This window comes from Felis catus, chromosome E2 (genome assembly GCF_018350175.1).
Source record: "Felis catus isolate Fca126 chromosome E2, F.catus_Fca126_mat1.0, whole genome shotgun sequence".
NCBI lineage: Eukaryota > Metazoa > Chordata > Mammalia > Carnivora > Felidae > Felis > Felis catus.
In genome coordinates, this window is record NC_058382.1 from 10313437 (window position 1) to 10328981 (window position 15545).

General features: G+C 56.3%; 1 protein-coding gene across 3 annotated transcripts; it reads left to right on the top strand.

Moving 5' to 3' along the window:
• The first annotated feature begins 554 nt into the window (after positions 1-554).
• SLC1A5 (solute carrier family 1 member 5) lies at positions 555-12404 on the top strand. 3 transcript variants are annotated; one of them, NM_001290234.1, is given in 8 exon segments: positions 1226-1794; positions 4569-4611; positions 5046-5093; positions 5980-6146; positions 8723-8956; positions 9714-9908; positions 10052-10186; positions 11368-11602. In NM_001290234.1, coding segments are annotated over 8 exon segments (1626 nt in total).
• The last annotated feature ends 3141 nt before the right edge of the window (positions 12405-15545 follow it).

Genomic DNA, 15545 nt, shown 5'->3' on the forward strand with positions numbered 1-15545 from the left:
CAACGTAGGGATCGAACCTACAACCCGGAGATCAAGAGTCGCAGGCAGGCTCCACCCACTGAGCCCGCCGGGCGCCCCGGGAACATTTTATTTGTTTTCCTTGTTAACATTATTGAATAAATAACTCCATCTAATTGAAATCTTAACGCCAGTCGTGGGCGGGATGAGCTTTTCCTAATCTGCATTTTACATTCGAGGAATTTGAGCTCCGAGGGGCGACGAAAGACTGGACTCAGGGCGGAGCCGTCGCCGCTGGGTTGAGCCACCTGCCGACTACTTGCACTTTCTAGAGACCCTCAAGCCAGGGAACTGTTGTCGGCTAACGGCCCCCACCTGCGTCGCGATTCCTTTGGCGGGAAAAAAAAAAAAAGCCTCGCTCGTTAGGCCCGCCCCCACAGGGCCCCGCCCCCGTCCCCGTCCCCGCCCCCTCGATGGAGCGTTTGTTAGTCTGCCTTCTACGGTTGATTGGCCCCACTCTGGCCTCAGCCCCACCTCTCGCTCGCAGAATGGCCCATTAAACACTGCCGCCAATCGGCGCCCGCGGTTCGCTGCCCACCTTCTCAAGCCTCGCCCCTGCCCTTAATTCTCGCAGCTTCCGCCGTGCGGGCTCAGAGCCACGCGGCGCGCCCGCGAGCTGCCCCAGGGACCGGTGGCCGTTACCTCCCAGGGTCCCGGACCGCAGCCTTCCGCACTCAGGGGCTTGGATCTCCCCTCCCAGACGCAAAAGCCTAGCTCCCCTCTTCCCGGAGCTCTTGTCTCCCGTCCCCCAGGTTCAAGCTTCCCAGCCTCCGTTTCCAGGACCCCGGCGCCCCGGATCCCTGCCTCCCGGATCGGCGCTACCGGGACGTGGCCTCTTGAGGACCTCTGCCACTTGGACGCCTTCAGCCTTCCAGAGCCCAAGAACCCCTGTCCCAGCCTGATACACTCCTGTATTCCCATCCCTAGGGCCGAGAAACCCAGGGGCTCCCAGCTTTCGGGCGCAGGACACAACCTGGGAGAGCAGAGGAGCCTCGGCGCCCAGCTTCGGGATCTCAGACACTCCAGCTTCCACGAGCCAAGGAACCCCGGCGCTGTGAACTCCCAACTCCAAGGAACCCTCCAAAGTTCCGGCCTCTGGGCTGTGTTACAAAACTCTCCGTTCTAAGGAACGTCGGCGTTCCAGGAAGGAGCCCCCCAAGCGCTCGCAGCTTCCAGACGCCGCAGAACTCCGGGGGGGCGTTCCAACATGGTGGCCGATCCCCCGCGCGGAGACCCCAAGGGGTTCGAGGCGGCCGAGCCCACCGGGAACGGTGCCCCGACGTTGCTCCCTAAAGAGGACCCCGACCCGGCAGGAGGCCGCTGCTGCGGTTCCCGGGAGCGGGTGCGCCGCTGCCTTCGCGCCAACCTGCTGGTGCTGCTGACGGTGGCGGCCGTGGTGGCAGGCGTGGCGCTGGGGCTGGGGGTCTCGGGGGCCGGTGGCGCGCTAGCGCTGGGCCCCGCGCGCCTGGCGGCCTTCGCCTTCCCCGGCGAGCTGCTGCTGCGCCTGCTGAAGATGATCATCCTGCCGCTGGTGGTGTGCAGCCTGATCGGCGGCGCCTCCAGCCTGGACTCGAGCGCGCTCGGCCGCCTGGGCGGCTGGGCGCTGCTCTTTTTCCTGGTCACCACGCTGCTGGCGTCCGCGCTCGGCGTGGGCTTGGCGCTGGCCCTGCGGCCGGGCGCCACCTTCGCCGCCATCAACGCCTCGGTCGGCGCCACGGGCGCCGAGGAAGAGGCCCCCAGCAAGGAAGTCCTCGATTCGTTCCTGGATCTTGTGAGGTCAGACCCCGCCCGCCCGGTGGAAGTCGTCGAGGGGGGGCGCGGGGGCGGGGAAGCCACGTGGGGAGGGACCCGTGTTAGGGATGGCCGGAGCGACCACGCGAACGCTAGAGGGTTTTGAGTCCTCCAGAGCCCGGACACCGCCCCCCCCCCCCCCCCCCCCGCCCCAGGGCTGGATGGTGATGGTGTGGCCCTTTGAGGGTCAGAGTCCAGCGAGTGAGGACAGACCCCTGGGGAAGGAGGCTTCGAATGGGGGCGCCTGGGGACGTAAGTGGGGACGCTGCAAGGCGGTGATAAGACAAGGAAGTCTTGTAGAGGGAAGAAAGTAATGCTTGGGGAGTTTGTGGGGGAGGGAAGGGATACAGAGGCTTTTCTGTGAGGGGCGAGGATTCTGGGGGCACTTGGGAGGAGATCTGGGGGCGCTCAGGGCCTCAGGATTTGAGTCCAGAGTCAGAGAGCTTGTGACCCCCGAGGAGTTCATAGGGGACCTGAGGAGATCTGAGTGACCTGTGCCAGGCCCTCTTCCCAGTCCCAGGGCTCCCCCACATTATGTGTCATCCCCGTTACCCGGACACAGCCAGGTTTTTTTCTCAGCCTCCCTTCCCCGCCCGGGGCTGGGCCCTGGCAACTTCCCTTTTTACATCTTCCTGCTAAATCCTGCCACCTCCAAAGACTTTCCATTCCATTTCTCGCCCCCCCCCCCCAACCAACACCAGGCGGCCCAGGAGCGGGGGCCAGTGGGACCGGTTAGAAAGAGAGGAGGCTCTTTGCCTTCTGGTCTCTGCTTCCCCCCCCCCCCCAATCCCCCGCCCCATCCCAAGAATAGTTCTTCCCTTTTGAGGAGGGCAGACCCCTGGGTCCACATGGCCTTGCCTTTGGGACTTCCTGATTCAGTGTCTCCAGGTGGGTTGGGGACTTCCAGGAAGTTGGGGGGGGGAGGAAATGATGAGTCACAGAACAGGGTTCTCCCAGCCTCTCGGGGCGGGGGGGGGTATCAGCGCAGGCTGAGATGAGACTCTGGGGCCGGCTTGGTGTCCCAAAGCTGTAGTGGATGGTCGTCTCCTGGCGGGGCGAGATTAGCTGGGTCCTGGCCCAGCCCTGCCAGGCCTGGGTGGATACGGGCCTCCCGGGCCAAGGGCACACCCACTCGAGGGCTGTCGATGTGTCTGTGGACAGGCTCCCCCTGTGTGCCAAAATAGAAGTCACTCACACTTGGCCAGCCCCTCAGAGACTTTTCTGGAGCGTCTCAGAACCACACAGCTTTCTGGCCAATTGACGCGGAGCTGGACACAGGCCCTCGGACACCCAGCCACAGCTGTGGCCTCTCTCACACTGACGCGTGGCCTGACACCGGCTGTCACCCGTGTGCTCACCCACGGTGTACTAACATCCCTTTACACGGCCACTCGCGGATGCCACTGACCACCGCGGCGCACCGAGCGTCACCTAGGCACACACTCAAGAGCACGTGCGCACCGACCCTGCCCCGCGAGTCCGAACCCTCACCTCTGCCCCCGAGTTTCTCACGTGTTGACATGAGAAACTGTCTAGGGACCCACAGCAACCGCCGTTCCCCCACTCACGTGGTGAGGAGTGGTTGGGACCTTCCAGCCAGCTGTCTGGGTTCCCTTTACTGCTTTTATGTTTAAGTACTCTTGTTCTTAATGTTTATATATTTTTGAGAGAGAGAGAGAGAGAGAGAGACAGAGCGCGAGCAGGGGAGGGGCAGAGAGAGAGAGGAAGACACAGAATCCGAAGCAGGCTCCGGGCTCTGAGCTGGCAGCACAGAGCCCAGCAATGCGGGTCTCGAACTCCCGAACCACGAGATCATGACCTGAGCCGAAGTTGGCCGCTCAAGTGACTTGAGCCATCCAGGTGCCCCTACTTTTTTTTTTTTTAATTTTTTATTTTTAGAGAGCGCGCGAGGGTGGGGGAGAGGGACAGAGGGAGAGCGATTGAGAGAGAGAGAGAGAGAATCTCAAGCTCAGTGCGGAGTCTCAGGGTCGGCTCGGTCTCACAAACCACGAGATCCAGACCTGAACGGAAATCAAGAGTCGGATGCTCAACCGACTGAGCCACCCAGGCGCCCCACGGTTCCCTTTTCTAGAAAATGGGGATGACGGTGCGGATCCCTGAGCCAGGATTACACGAGTGGCTTTAGATCAAGCACTGCAGGGACTGTGGACACTTCAGCCCTTCTCTTCCCTCTCCGAGACGCAAGAGGGTCAGGGTCCCGCTGATCCCCTGACACGCCCAGTGGGGTTGAATGCGGGCTGCCGCGCGCACACACCGCCATCCCTTGTCACCCTCTCTCACTACCCCTTTTCCAGTGCACCCCCGTCCCCTGCCTTTCTCAGCCCGGCCCCAGGGCTGCAGCGTTTCTCGGCCCTCCAGGAGGAAGTTGGCTGATGCAACACGCCCAGGGTATTAAGTTTGCTGCCCGGGGTGGAGCTGAGGCCCAGGTGACCCTGCCCCAGCCTGCCTTGGGAAGCCAGCATTCCTTACGGCCAGTCCATAATCCCTCGGGGCTGGCCGGCCACCCCACGGGGGCCCTGGGAGGCCAGCTCAGACTCCCCACACCCTGGAAAAGTGTGCAGGCCAGGGCTCAACTCTGCCTGACCAAGCCTGGCTGGGGCCTGGGGGCCAGTGGGGCCTCCCGAGTTTTTTCCCATCGCAAGAGGCCAACCCAGCTCCTCAGACCCCCCCCCCCGCCCCGTAACCCCCCCCCCGTGGTATTTAATAACACGCCCCCCACTCCGTGTCTGTCTCTGCAGAAATATCTTCCCCTCCAACCTGGTGTCTGCAGCCTTCAGATCAGTGAGTCCTTGGGGGTGTGTCCCGAGGGGTGGGGGGCGGGCAAGGAGGGGGAGAGCCAGTTGGAGCCCCTTGGTACCAGCTCTACGGTGCTGCCTGGCCAAGGGCACATGCCCGCATATTTCTGAACGATCTCGCAGGGTCCTTGGGGAACCTCCGAAACCCATCCCATGCCCCTCCTCGAGAAAGGAGCACGCGGGTTCTGAGCCCCTTCTGGGTTCTAATTCCAGCGCGGCGTGACCCCGGGCAACTGCCTTTTCCTCTCGGAGAGCCTCGGTTTCCGCCTCTGGAAAATGGGCGCCTGATAAGAAAATCCTGCCTCGGGGCGGTTGCTGGCGGGGATGGAAGGAGATCGTGTTTAGGGGGCGCTTAGGGCAGGACAGGGTGGGGGAGCCTCCACGGCCATGGATACTGACCGTTCACAACCCCACCTGCAGTACAGTACCATCTATGAAAGCAGATGGATCAACGGAACCAAGGTGAAGGTGAGAGCAGGGGAAGGGATGGGGGGAGGAAGGGGTGCATCCCTTGGCCCGTTGTTGTGGGTTTTCCATTTTGCTCCCACCCCGGCCTTTGTTTGTCCCCTGTCTTCAGACATCTGGTGGCATTTGTTTTACACTCTCTGCAGCCTCTCCCCCGTTTCTGTCTCTTCTGGTACCTTCGTTTGGCCCCCTCTTCTCCCTCCCTGGCCCGGGCTTCTCTTTTGCCCGAATCCCATCCTGCCCTGGGATGATCTGCCCCCAGAGCCCCCCTCTCCTTCCTACCCTCCTCCGCCGTCTTTCCAAAGCACAAACCTGACGCCGTCTCTCCCCTGCCTGCAGCCCCTTTGGGCTCCCTAGTGCCCTCAGAAGAAAGCCCAGGCTTCTGGCCACAATCCCGGAGACCCTGCAGAATCGGGCTTCCGCCCGGCCGCCCACCCAGCTTCCTGTCTTGGCTCTGCCCGGCCTATTCCAGCCCCAGTGGGTTTCTTTCTGCTCTTCGAATGCCCGAGCTGCTGCCCTTTCCAGACTGTTGCGCATCGTTTCCTCTCTCTAGAACCTTCTACCGCCGCTCTTCACCTGGTTCATCCTCCTATTCTCCAGATCTCTGCCCCTTCCTCCACGAAGCCCTCCCTGATCCCCCTCCCCCCAACCAAGCCCGGCAACCCCTTCAATTCCCACACTACCTTGGGTTTCCCTATTCCAACCATCGTGGGTGGTCCCTGATGACAGGTCTGTTTCCCCAGGACCTGGACCGTGAGCCTTGGGAGGAAGGGACCCAAGGAGCCATCTTGTCTGTGCTGGGTCCCAGCAGTGCCCAGAACAGGCCCTCAGTGACTGCGCAGGTTGACTGAGTTTCCTCCTCCCTTTCTGATCTGTTCCTCACCCAAAGGTGCCCGTTGGGGATGAGGTGGATAGTATGAACATCCTGGGCCTGGTGGTATTTGCCATTATCTTTGGCGTGGCCTTGCAGAAGCTGGGGCCCGAGGGAGAGCTGCTTATTCGCTTCTTCAACTCCTTCAATGACGCCACCATGGTGCTGGTCTCCTGGATCATGTGGTAGGTGGGGGGAGTGGGGGCTGGGGATGTGGGATCGGGCAACCCTCCCTCTGCTGCTTGGAGCCGCCCGGCCTGGACCCGCACCCAGCGTTGACCGTCCCCTGGCTGTGTGACTTTGGGCAAGTGACTTACCCTCTCTGTGCCTCAGTTTCCTCATTGTAACGTGAGGACAGTGCTGCATCCTATGGGAGCTAAGACTGACGGGGGCACCTTCCGGACCCTCCTGGAAAGTGATAAAAGGACGGCCAAGCCGTGGCCCCGGTTTAGCTAGTGCATCTCAGTTGCAGAGACTTAGATGTGATCGAAGGTACAGGAGACGAGTGGCATGAGGTAAAGGTAAAGCCCTTACAAAGTGGTTTCTTTTTTTTTTTTTTTTTAATTATTTTGAGAGAGAGAGAGAGTGAGCTTGCGTGTCTGCATACACGTGCTAGCACAAAAGTGGGACAGGGGCAGAGAGAGGGAGAGCGAGAATCCCAAGCAGGTCCTGTGCCGACAGCACAGAGCCTGACTCGGGGCTCGATCCCACGAACGGTGAGACCATGACCTGAGCCGAAATCAAGAGCCGGATGCTTAACCGACTGAGCCACCCAGGCGCCGCACCCCCCCCCCCCCCGCCCCAAAATGTTTTAAAGGGCTAACACCTGCTGAGCATTTACTTAATGTTAGCTATGATTATTATTATTATTATCAGTTTTATTTTTTAAGTTTTTTTCAACGTTTATTTATTTTTGGGACAGAGAGAGACAGAGCATGAACGGGGGAGGGGCAGAGAGAGAGGGAGACACAGAATCGGAAACAGGCTCCAGGCTCTGAGCCATCAGCCCAGAGCCCGACGCGGGGCTCGAACTCCCGGACCGCGAGATCGTGACCTGGCTGAAGTCGGACGCTTAACCGACTGCGCCACCCAGGCGCCCCAAGGATTGCTGCATTTGTAACAAATCCCTCCGCCCCCCGCCCCATCCTGATTCTGGTGCACGCGACATTTAAGAGGCTGCACAACCTCGTAAAGGCTCCTTGCCAGAGAGTCAGGGTGGTGGGTGGGTAGGTAAGAGCAGGCTCCAAGCCGCTGCCCACCCGCGTGCCCTCTAACAAGTTACTTACCTCGCTGTGTCTCAGTTTCCCCATCTGGACAATGGGATTGACAGTTCCAGGCACAAATGAGTTAAAACGTGTAAAGTCCTGGGGCGCCTGGGCGGCTCCGTCGGTTGAGCATCCGACTTCGGCTCAGGTCATGATCTCCCGGTCCCTGAGTTCAAGCCCCGCGTCAGGCTCTGTGCTGACAGCCCGGAGCCTGCTTCCGATTCCGTGTCTCCCTCTCTCTCTGCCCCTCTCTTGCTCGCGCTCTGCCTCCCTCGCTCTCAAAAATAAATTAAACGTTAAACAAAACAAAAGCAAAACGTGTAAAGTCCTTGGGGCACTGCCTGACCTATAGCGTGCCTCCGATCAACAAGTACGTCACTTGTATAACTTGTGGGCACATCCCACAGGCCAGAGCTTGGGCATTTGGCCAAGCCTAGCTTTACAGGTGGCTGGGAAATGCCACCTTTCTTCTGTTACCAAAGAGGGGAAGGTGTTTGAGAGACAGCAAGCCGCAGTGATCAAACAAACAGAGAGGCAGTCTTGGGAGGCTTCCTGGCTGGGAGGCACGAGCGCCCCTGGGATCTTTGCTCCAGGAAAGGGCGATCAGAATTCTAGCAGAAGTTCATAGATCACTTATTGTGTGCAAAAAGCTTTTAAGTCCTTTCACCTAGCACCTCATTAACGTCCGACATTCCTGTGAGGCTGGTAGCAATGTCCCTGTTTGACGGACCTGTGAGATTTTAATTCAGCCATAGCTTCAAAAGACTAAAAGAGGGGCTCCCTGGTGGGATTGCGGTAAAGATTCAACCGCTTTATATCTCTGGGTTGTTATTAAGACCTGAACCGCGGACCGTTTATATTGCATGGACGTGGGGAGGGATTGAATCGGTTTAAATCATCCTAGCTGCTATAACCACGAACCCAGAAAACGTAAATGCCTCACGCGTGGGGTGGGGGGGCACGTGTTAAGTCCAGATCTGGTTGGCGATTGTACTTCGGCTGGCAATAGAGGCTCCCAGACTTCTTTGATCTCCCTGTGCTCTATTCTCTTCCTATTTTTTTTTTTAATGTGTAGTTTTGGGAGAGAAAAAAACGTGAGCGGGGGAGAGGCAGAGAGGGAGGGAAATGCCAGTCTCCGAAGCAGGCTCCAGGCCCTGAGCTGTCAGCCGCGAGCCCGATGTGGGGCTCGAACTCATGAACTGCGAGATCATGACCTGAGCGGAAGTTGGGCGTGTAATTGACTGAGCCCCCTGCCCCCTGCCAGGCGCCCCTCCCCTCTGCCCTATTTTTTTTTTTTTTTTTTCCCCTCTGCCCTGTTTTTAAGGGGATGGAGCTTGGAGGATGGCAGGCAGGGAAGGTGCCTGAACTCAATCACACATGGATCTGGGTGTCTCCTGCCCGCGAGGGAGGTTGTGGTCCAGCTCTGCACTGAGCGCAAAGCCCGGCCCTGGGCGGGCACGTAGTCAGAGGCTGCAGTGGGTCTCCTGTGTAATTAGGTATGCCCCCGTGGGCATCTTGTTCCTGGTGGCTGGCAAGATCGTGGCAGTGGAGGACGTGGGGCTGCTCTTCACCAGTCTCGGCAAATACATCCTGTGCTGCCTGCTGGGCCACGCCATCCACGGGCTCCTGGTGCTGCCCCTCATCTACTTCCTCTTCACCCGCAAAAACCCCTACCGCTTCCTGTGGGGTATCGTGACACCGTTGGCCACTGCCTTCGGGACCTCTTCTAGGTATGGCCTTGGGGCAGACCAACGCAGGATTTTTAAGCTAAGGGGCCCTAAGTGGACATCAGCTTTCTGGAGACCCTTGAAATTTCGTATCTGGGGACGTTGGATCTGGGTACAGGGGCCATACTTTAGTAAGTTTCTCATAAGGTCCTGGAACCGTCCCCCTCCACACACCCCCCCCCCCCCCCCCGCATTTGGAAAACCACTGACTGCTTAGAGATTTCTTCTTCCCTTCCTGAAAACCTCTCCTCCACAAGGCCTGGCCCTAGGGGACAGTGGTCTAGTGCTGCCCCCTGGATCCAACCTCTGGGAGCTCTTTCCACCCTTTTCTAGGTATTTTGTCCACCTGTCCCCTTAGAACCTGGCTGTCCCCACAGCAGCAGCCCCAAGGGAATAGTAATTCTTAGCCAAGGTCTATTATTGGTGGGGGGGGGGGGGAAGTGTGCTAGACATGGTAGAATTTAGGTTTCAATTTTTGTGTGTCTTGTGAAGGAGAGCCGTCCACACCCTCCCAGGGGGTCGAGGCCTCACACAGGTTGGAATCCTGACATTCTACAGGATCCCCCCCCCCTGCCTCTGGCTCTGGGAAGAGAAGGGCCGAGAACTGCAGAAGGCTGGGGGTGGCGAGGCGCGGGGCTGGCGGGGGCGGGGTCTAGGCTGGCGGGCGGAGCATGGGCTTGTGCTGATTGGCCAGCGCGGTCTGGGCGGGGCTTCGGCAGGGGGCGGGTCAAGTGCGCTAACTGACCTGCCGCCCGCTCAGCTCGGCCACGCTGCCGCTGATGATGAAGTGCGTGGAGGAGAGGAATGGTGTCGCCAAGCACATCAGCCGCTTCATCCTACCCATCGGTGCCACCGTCAACATGGATGGGGCGGCGCTCTTCCAGTGTGTGGCCGCAGTGTTCATCGCTCAGCTCAACCAGCAACCCCTGGACTTTGTGAAGATCATCACCATCCTGTGAGTGTGGGTGGCTGCAGCTAGGACCCCGGACCCACTTGACCCCTCCCCGAGAATGGACAGAGGCCGGAGGGGGGCAGGGCTCCCGTGGCAGCTTCTCCCCCTACCGAGATCTTTCGCTGACCGCCCTTCTCTTCCCCCAGGGTCACCGCCACGGCGTCCAGCGTGGGGGCCGCGGGCGTTCCGTCTGGAGGTGTTCTCACTCTGGCCATCATCCTGGAGGCAGTCAACCTGCCAGTTCACGACATCTCCTTGATCCTGGCTGTGGACTGGCTAGTGTAAGTGTGGGTTTGGGGCTTCAGGGGCCCAAGGGGTACCCTGGGAAAGGAGATGAACAAGAAGGTCATCGAGAGCCTCCGAGGAGGAGAGTAGAGGAAGGAAGGAGTTCTGGAGGAAAGGGGATGGCATCTTGAGCGTTCTAATCAGAAGGGAAGAAGGGATCTTTGAGGTTCTTTTTTTTTTTTCCCATGGTTATTTATTTATTTCAGAGAGAGAGAGAGAATCCCAGGCAGGCCCCATGTTGTCAGTGCTGAGCCCCATGTGGGAATAGGCCAATCTGTAGACTGTGGGTTAGCAGTTGCCAGGGGCTAGAGGGAGGAGGGAATGGAGAATAACTGTTTAATGGGTATAAGAGTGTCTTTAGAATGATGGAAACGGTCTGGAATGAAATAGATGTGATGGTCGTACAACTCTGAATATGCGAAAAGCCACGGGATTGTATACTTTCAAAGGGTGAATTTTACCGTGTGTGAATTACAGCCCCATGTTTGAAAATGGCACACGCCCCCACAAAGTATAAGGAGGCCAAAAGAGATCTTTAGGATTATGAGAAAGGCCTGAGGGAGAGCATAGTATTTCAGTGGGAAGAGGAGAGGTGGATGGGTCTTTTGAGGCCCCAAGAAAAGGGAGGGATGAACTTTTTGAGGTTCTAGGAGGAGCAAATCTTGTGCCTTATTGGAAGAAGTATCATTTGGGGTCCCGAGAGGCTGGAGGAGGAGATGTTTGGGGTTCTAAGGCAAAGAAAGTGTGATGGGGCGCTTAGATTTCATGGAAAAGAAGAGAGGTAGGGGGCTTCTTGGATCCCGGATGAAAAGATCTCGGAGGCTCTAGGAGGAAGGGATATTTGGGAGGATAGAGCAATGAGTTGGATCTAGAAGCAGAACAGGGTTCCATGAAGGAGGGTGTGGCGAGGACCTCAAGATCTTGGGGGAGGGGGGGGCGCCTGGGTGGGTCAGTTGGTTGAGCATCCGACTCTTGATTTTGGCTCAAGTCATGGTCTCCTGGTTCGTGGGTTCGAGCTCTGTTTCAGGCTCCACTCTGATAGTACGGAACCTGCTTGGGATTCTCTATCTCGGGAAAAAAAAAAAAAAAGATTCGGGAGGAGAGGTGGGAGGGTTGGGCCCTCCCCTCTCCCCTCCCCCCTCCCCCCTCCCCCTCACTGCCCTATCCTGTTCTTCAGGGACCGATCCTGCACAGTCCTCAATGTGGAAGGTGATGCCTTTGGGGCGGGACTCCTCCAAAATTACATGGATCGTGCAGAGATGCGGAGTTCAGTGCCAGAGTTGATCCAAGTGAAGAGTGAGATGCCCCTGGCTCCACTGCCCGCCCCCACTGAGGAGGGGAACCCCCTCCTCAAACACCGCCTGGGATCTGCTGGGGATGCAGACCCCTGCGAGAAGGAGTCAGTTATGTAAACCCCATGGGGACTTTCCCTGCGCTGATGGGGGCACTCTGGACATTGGGATTGTGAACCGGGGTTCTGGAGGCTCTTCCTGCTGCACACTTAAGGGATCCAGGGTCCCAGCCTCTCTCCCTGACATCAGATCTGGGAGGCCTCGATGCTGGGGTATAGGCGTGTGTGTGTGTGTGTGTGTGTGTGTGTGTGTGTGTGTGTGTGTGTTTTGCGGCTCCATGGTACATCCCACCCTGTCCTCAGGCCCTCTGTTCCCTCCGCTGTAACAAACACTCCTGGGGACCCTGCCAGGGTGGGGGAGACTGAGGACAAATACTGCTGTCACTCCAAAGGACATTTTTTAGCAATAAAACTATCAAGTGTATCTCCTCGGATGTTTCTAAGACCAAAAGCATGAGCCACACAGAAAAAAACCAAACGTGACAAGTCGGAATCCACTGAAATAAGATACCTGTTTGTCAAAAAACACCATTGAAGGGGCGCCCGGGTGGCTCAGTCGGTGAAGCGATCTCGTAAATGTTCCGTGTCTCGACGCGGGTGATGCTCACACAGACGTATACATTTGGGGAAGTTCGCCTGCACACGTAAGATGCGCGCGATTTTACCCCACGTAATGCCATCTTGCAGCTGAAAATGTACAACTCACTCCTGGGAAGAGACTGACTTTCTGCTGTAGCCACTTACGGGTACTTCCCTGATACTTGAACTCTATCCAATAGAGGCAGTAATGACCTGCTCTCTCCGCCCCCCCCTTTTTTATTTAAACCAGAATTTGCTGTTTGAATAAAAAACCTGCCATGCAAGTGTTTTGAGTCCGGGATGTGGATGATGCCCAGTTGTGGCTCACTTGGTAACGATCCTGTCTTGTATGCTGCTGAAACGTGTTCTACATCACTAATAATTCTCTTCCCCCTTCCTAGGGCCCTGTGTAGGCTCCTGCCAGGTGCCCGGGAGGCACCACCAACCCAAGTCCAATTGTAGATGGTATCTTGGGGTATCTTTTGCATCTTTTCGTTGGTTTGTTTTTGTGTATTTAGTTCCATCGCGTGATCCTTGCAGTGTGGAAGGAGACTCTAATTCATATCTGATTCTGTGCAAAACTGTTGTGTATCACACACAAACATAACCACTAATGAGCTCATTAAGTGTTGAATAGTTAAGCAGTTGATACATTCAGTGCTTTCTATTAGGCTCAAATCCTTGGTGGGTGGTTATAAAAGTGTTGAAGGGTTTTAATGGTATTTGGGGAAGATGGTTGGGGTTGCTGGAAGGAGTTGGGAGGGCACGGTTTTCCCCACTTAAAATAATTGTTTGTCCCCAGTTTTTCCATTTGATGCTTTTTTGGGAATGGATTAGATTTAGATTATGAAGGGTGCCTGTTTAAAGAGATACACACATGCACAGGTAATATATATACTGTACATAGAATATGTGTATATACGAGGAATACGTAACCCAGACAAGCCCAACAGAATAGTATTTCCCTTTTCCTCTATTCCATTTTTTTTTTAATTATTTTTGAGAGAGTGTGAGTGGGGGAGGAGCATAGACAGGGAGGGGCGACAGAGGATCCGAAGCAGGCTCCATGCTGACAGCAGCCAGCTCGAACTCACGAACCATGAGATCATGACCCGAGCGGAAGTCGGACGCTTAACCAACGGAGCCACCCAGGCACCTCTTTCTATTCCATTTTTTAAGATTTGCTGGACACATGCCACTACTTTGCTGATCTGGGTCAGGAACCATTTCAGGCCTCCTCAGTGTGGACAGGTGCTCCAGACCTGTTTCCCACTACAACGTGCCCACCACCTTAGTCCTGATCACCACTGTATGCCCGGCACAGCGTGGGGACTGGCACATAGTAGGTGCTCAATAAACATTTGCAGAATGAATGAATTGGGCTCCAGCTACAGAGCCACCTGGCTAGAAGAGGCTGTTAGGCTGGCTCAGATCCTGCTTTTTGCTACCTGCCAGCTGTGTGACCTTGTGTAAGCACTAGGGAGTCTCACCCTCTGGTGACAATGGCTCTGTTATGTGTGTGCCTCACCCAAAGGCCACTAGTGAAGTTTACATAAGAGCAGAAGGCAAAGCGCATGTGAGGCCACCTTCCGGGGCCCAGCTCCCACCTCCCGCTCCCTTCCTCCATTGCCAGATCCACCCCTGTTTTTGGGGACACCCCTCTTGCTCCTTTGAAGAAGCCTGGCTTGGGAGGAAGTGCTCCCAAGGCTAGCCCTGCACTAGGCTTGGACCTGCGTCCTAGGCTCATAGTCACAGGCTGGGGGTGGGGGACTGGCAGACACAGGGTGATGACAGCTTTGTCTCTCCTAGCGACAACGTTTCTAGGGCGGTTGGACTTTTGTAGGGGGGAGGGGTCAACCTTATTAAGGTATAACTTGCATCCCATAAAATGCATCTGCTAAAGTAGGTAATTGGATGGGGGGGGGGGCGCCTGGGTGGCTCAGTCGTTTGGGCGGCCGACTTGACTCCAGCTCAGGTCATGGTCTCGCAGTCTGTGAGTTCGAGCCCCGCGTCAGGCTCTGTGCTGACAGCTCTGAGCCTGAGAGCCTTGCTTCAGCTTCTGTGTCTCTCTCTCTGCCCCTCCCCTACTCGCTCTCTCTCAAAAACGAATAAACGTTAGAGAATTTAAAGAATAAAGTAAGTAATTGGATGAGTTTTGACAAGATGCATACGTTAGTGAAACCCACCACATTCAAGATGCACGATATTCCCACCGCCCCCGGATTTCCTGCTGCTCCTTTGCGGTCTATCCCCCTCCGCCCGACAACCACTGATCGGCTTTGGGTCACTAAGGATTAGTTTGTCTCTTCTAGAATTTCGCATTGGTGGAATTATGTAGTATGTTGCCTTTTGCGCCCTGCGTCTCTTACTTTGTATCGTGCCTTCGGGATTTTAGGCATGTTTTTGCACAGACCAGTTTATTCCTTTTTGTGTTTAACCACCAAAGAGTATTCTGCTCTCCACCCTTCACGTTTGTTTATCCATTCACCTGTAATGGACACTGGGTGGTTTCCAGCTTGGGGCTGATGTATATAAAGGTGCATTTGTACATGGCTCTTTGCCTGCCCTCCACTTTCCATAGCAAATATTTTGCAATGCCCACGAAGGGTACACAAATATTTGCTGCTCCCTAAAGGGAGCGGACCATCCAACAGCATTTAAGACAGGGGGCCCCATTCCCTCCATCTATGCCCAGTGTTAACCCCTTGGTTGCCGGGGTCAGGGAGATCCAGGGAGTCCCCACGTCCAGCCGGGGGAGTGATAATACGGGGGGGGGGGGGGGGGGGGCTCATGGCAGTGGTCGTTTAGCAACAGGTTGAATCTATAATCTGATATTTTCATGTTTGAACCACCCCGAGGGCCACACCAGCGCATGTGATGGCTTGACTATCGGCTCTGGGAAAACCCTCTTGGCTCTGCTGAAATGGAATGAAATGAAATAGATAATATAACTCATCTGCGCATGACTTTATTTAAGTTTACTTATTTTAGTTACCTCTATACCCAGTGTGGGGCTCAATCTCATGACCCTGAGAGCAAGAGTCACATGCTCTTTTGACGGAGCCCGCCAGGCGCCCCCTGCACATAATTTTAAAAACAATCTCTTAGGGGCGCCTGGGTGGCTCAGTCGGTTAAGCATCTGACTCTTGATTTTCGGCTCAGGTCCTGATCTCACAGTTCATGGGTTCGAGCCCCACCTTGGTCAGCCCAGGGTCTGCTCGGGATTCTCTGTCTCCCTCTCTGCCCCCCCCCCCACTTGTGCTTGCACTCTCAAAATAAACTTAAAAAAAACCCCACACAACCCCCCCCATCTCTCTATTGCCCTAAATGTAACAAAAAAGAAATAAAACGATAATTTATAACAGGAATTTTAATACGAAAATCTGTGGGGCAGAACCGAGAATCCAAGGAGGTAGCTAGATATT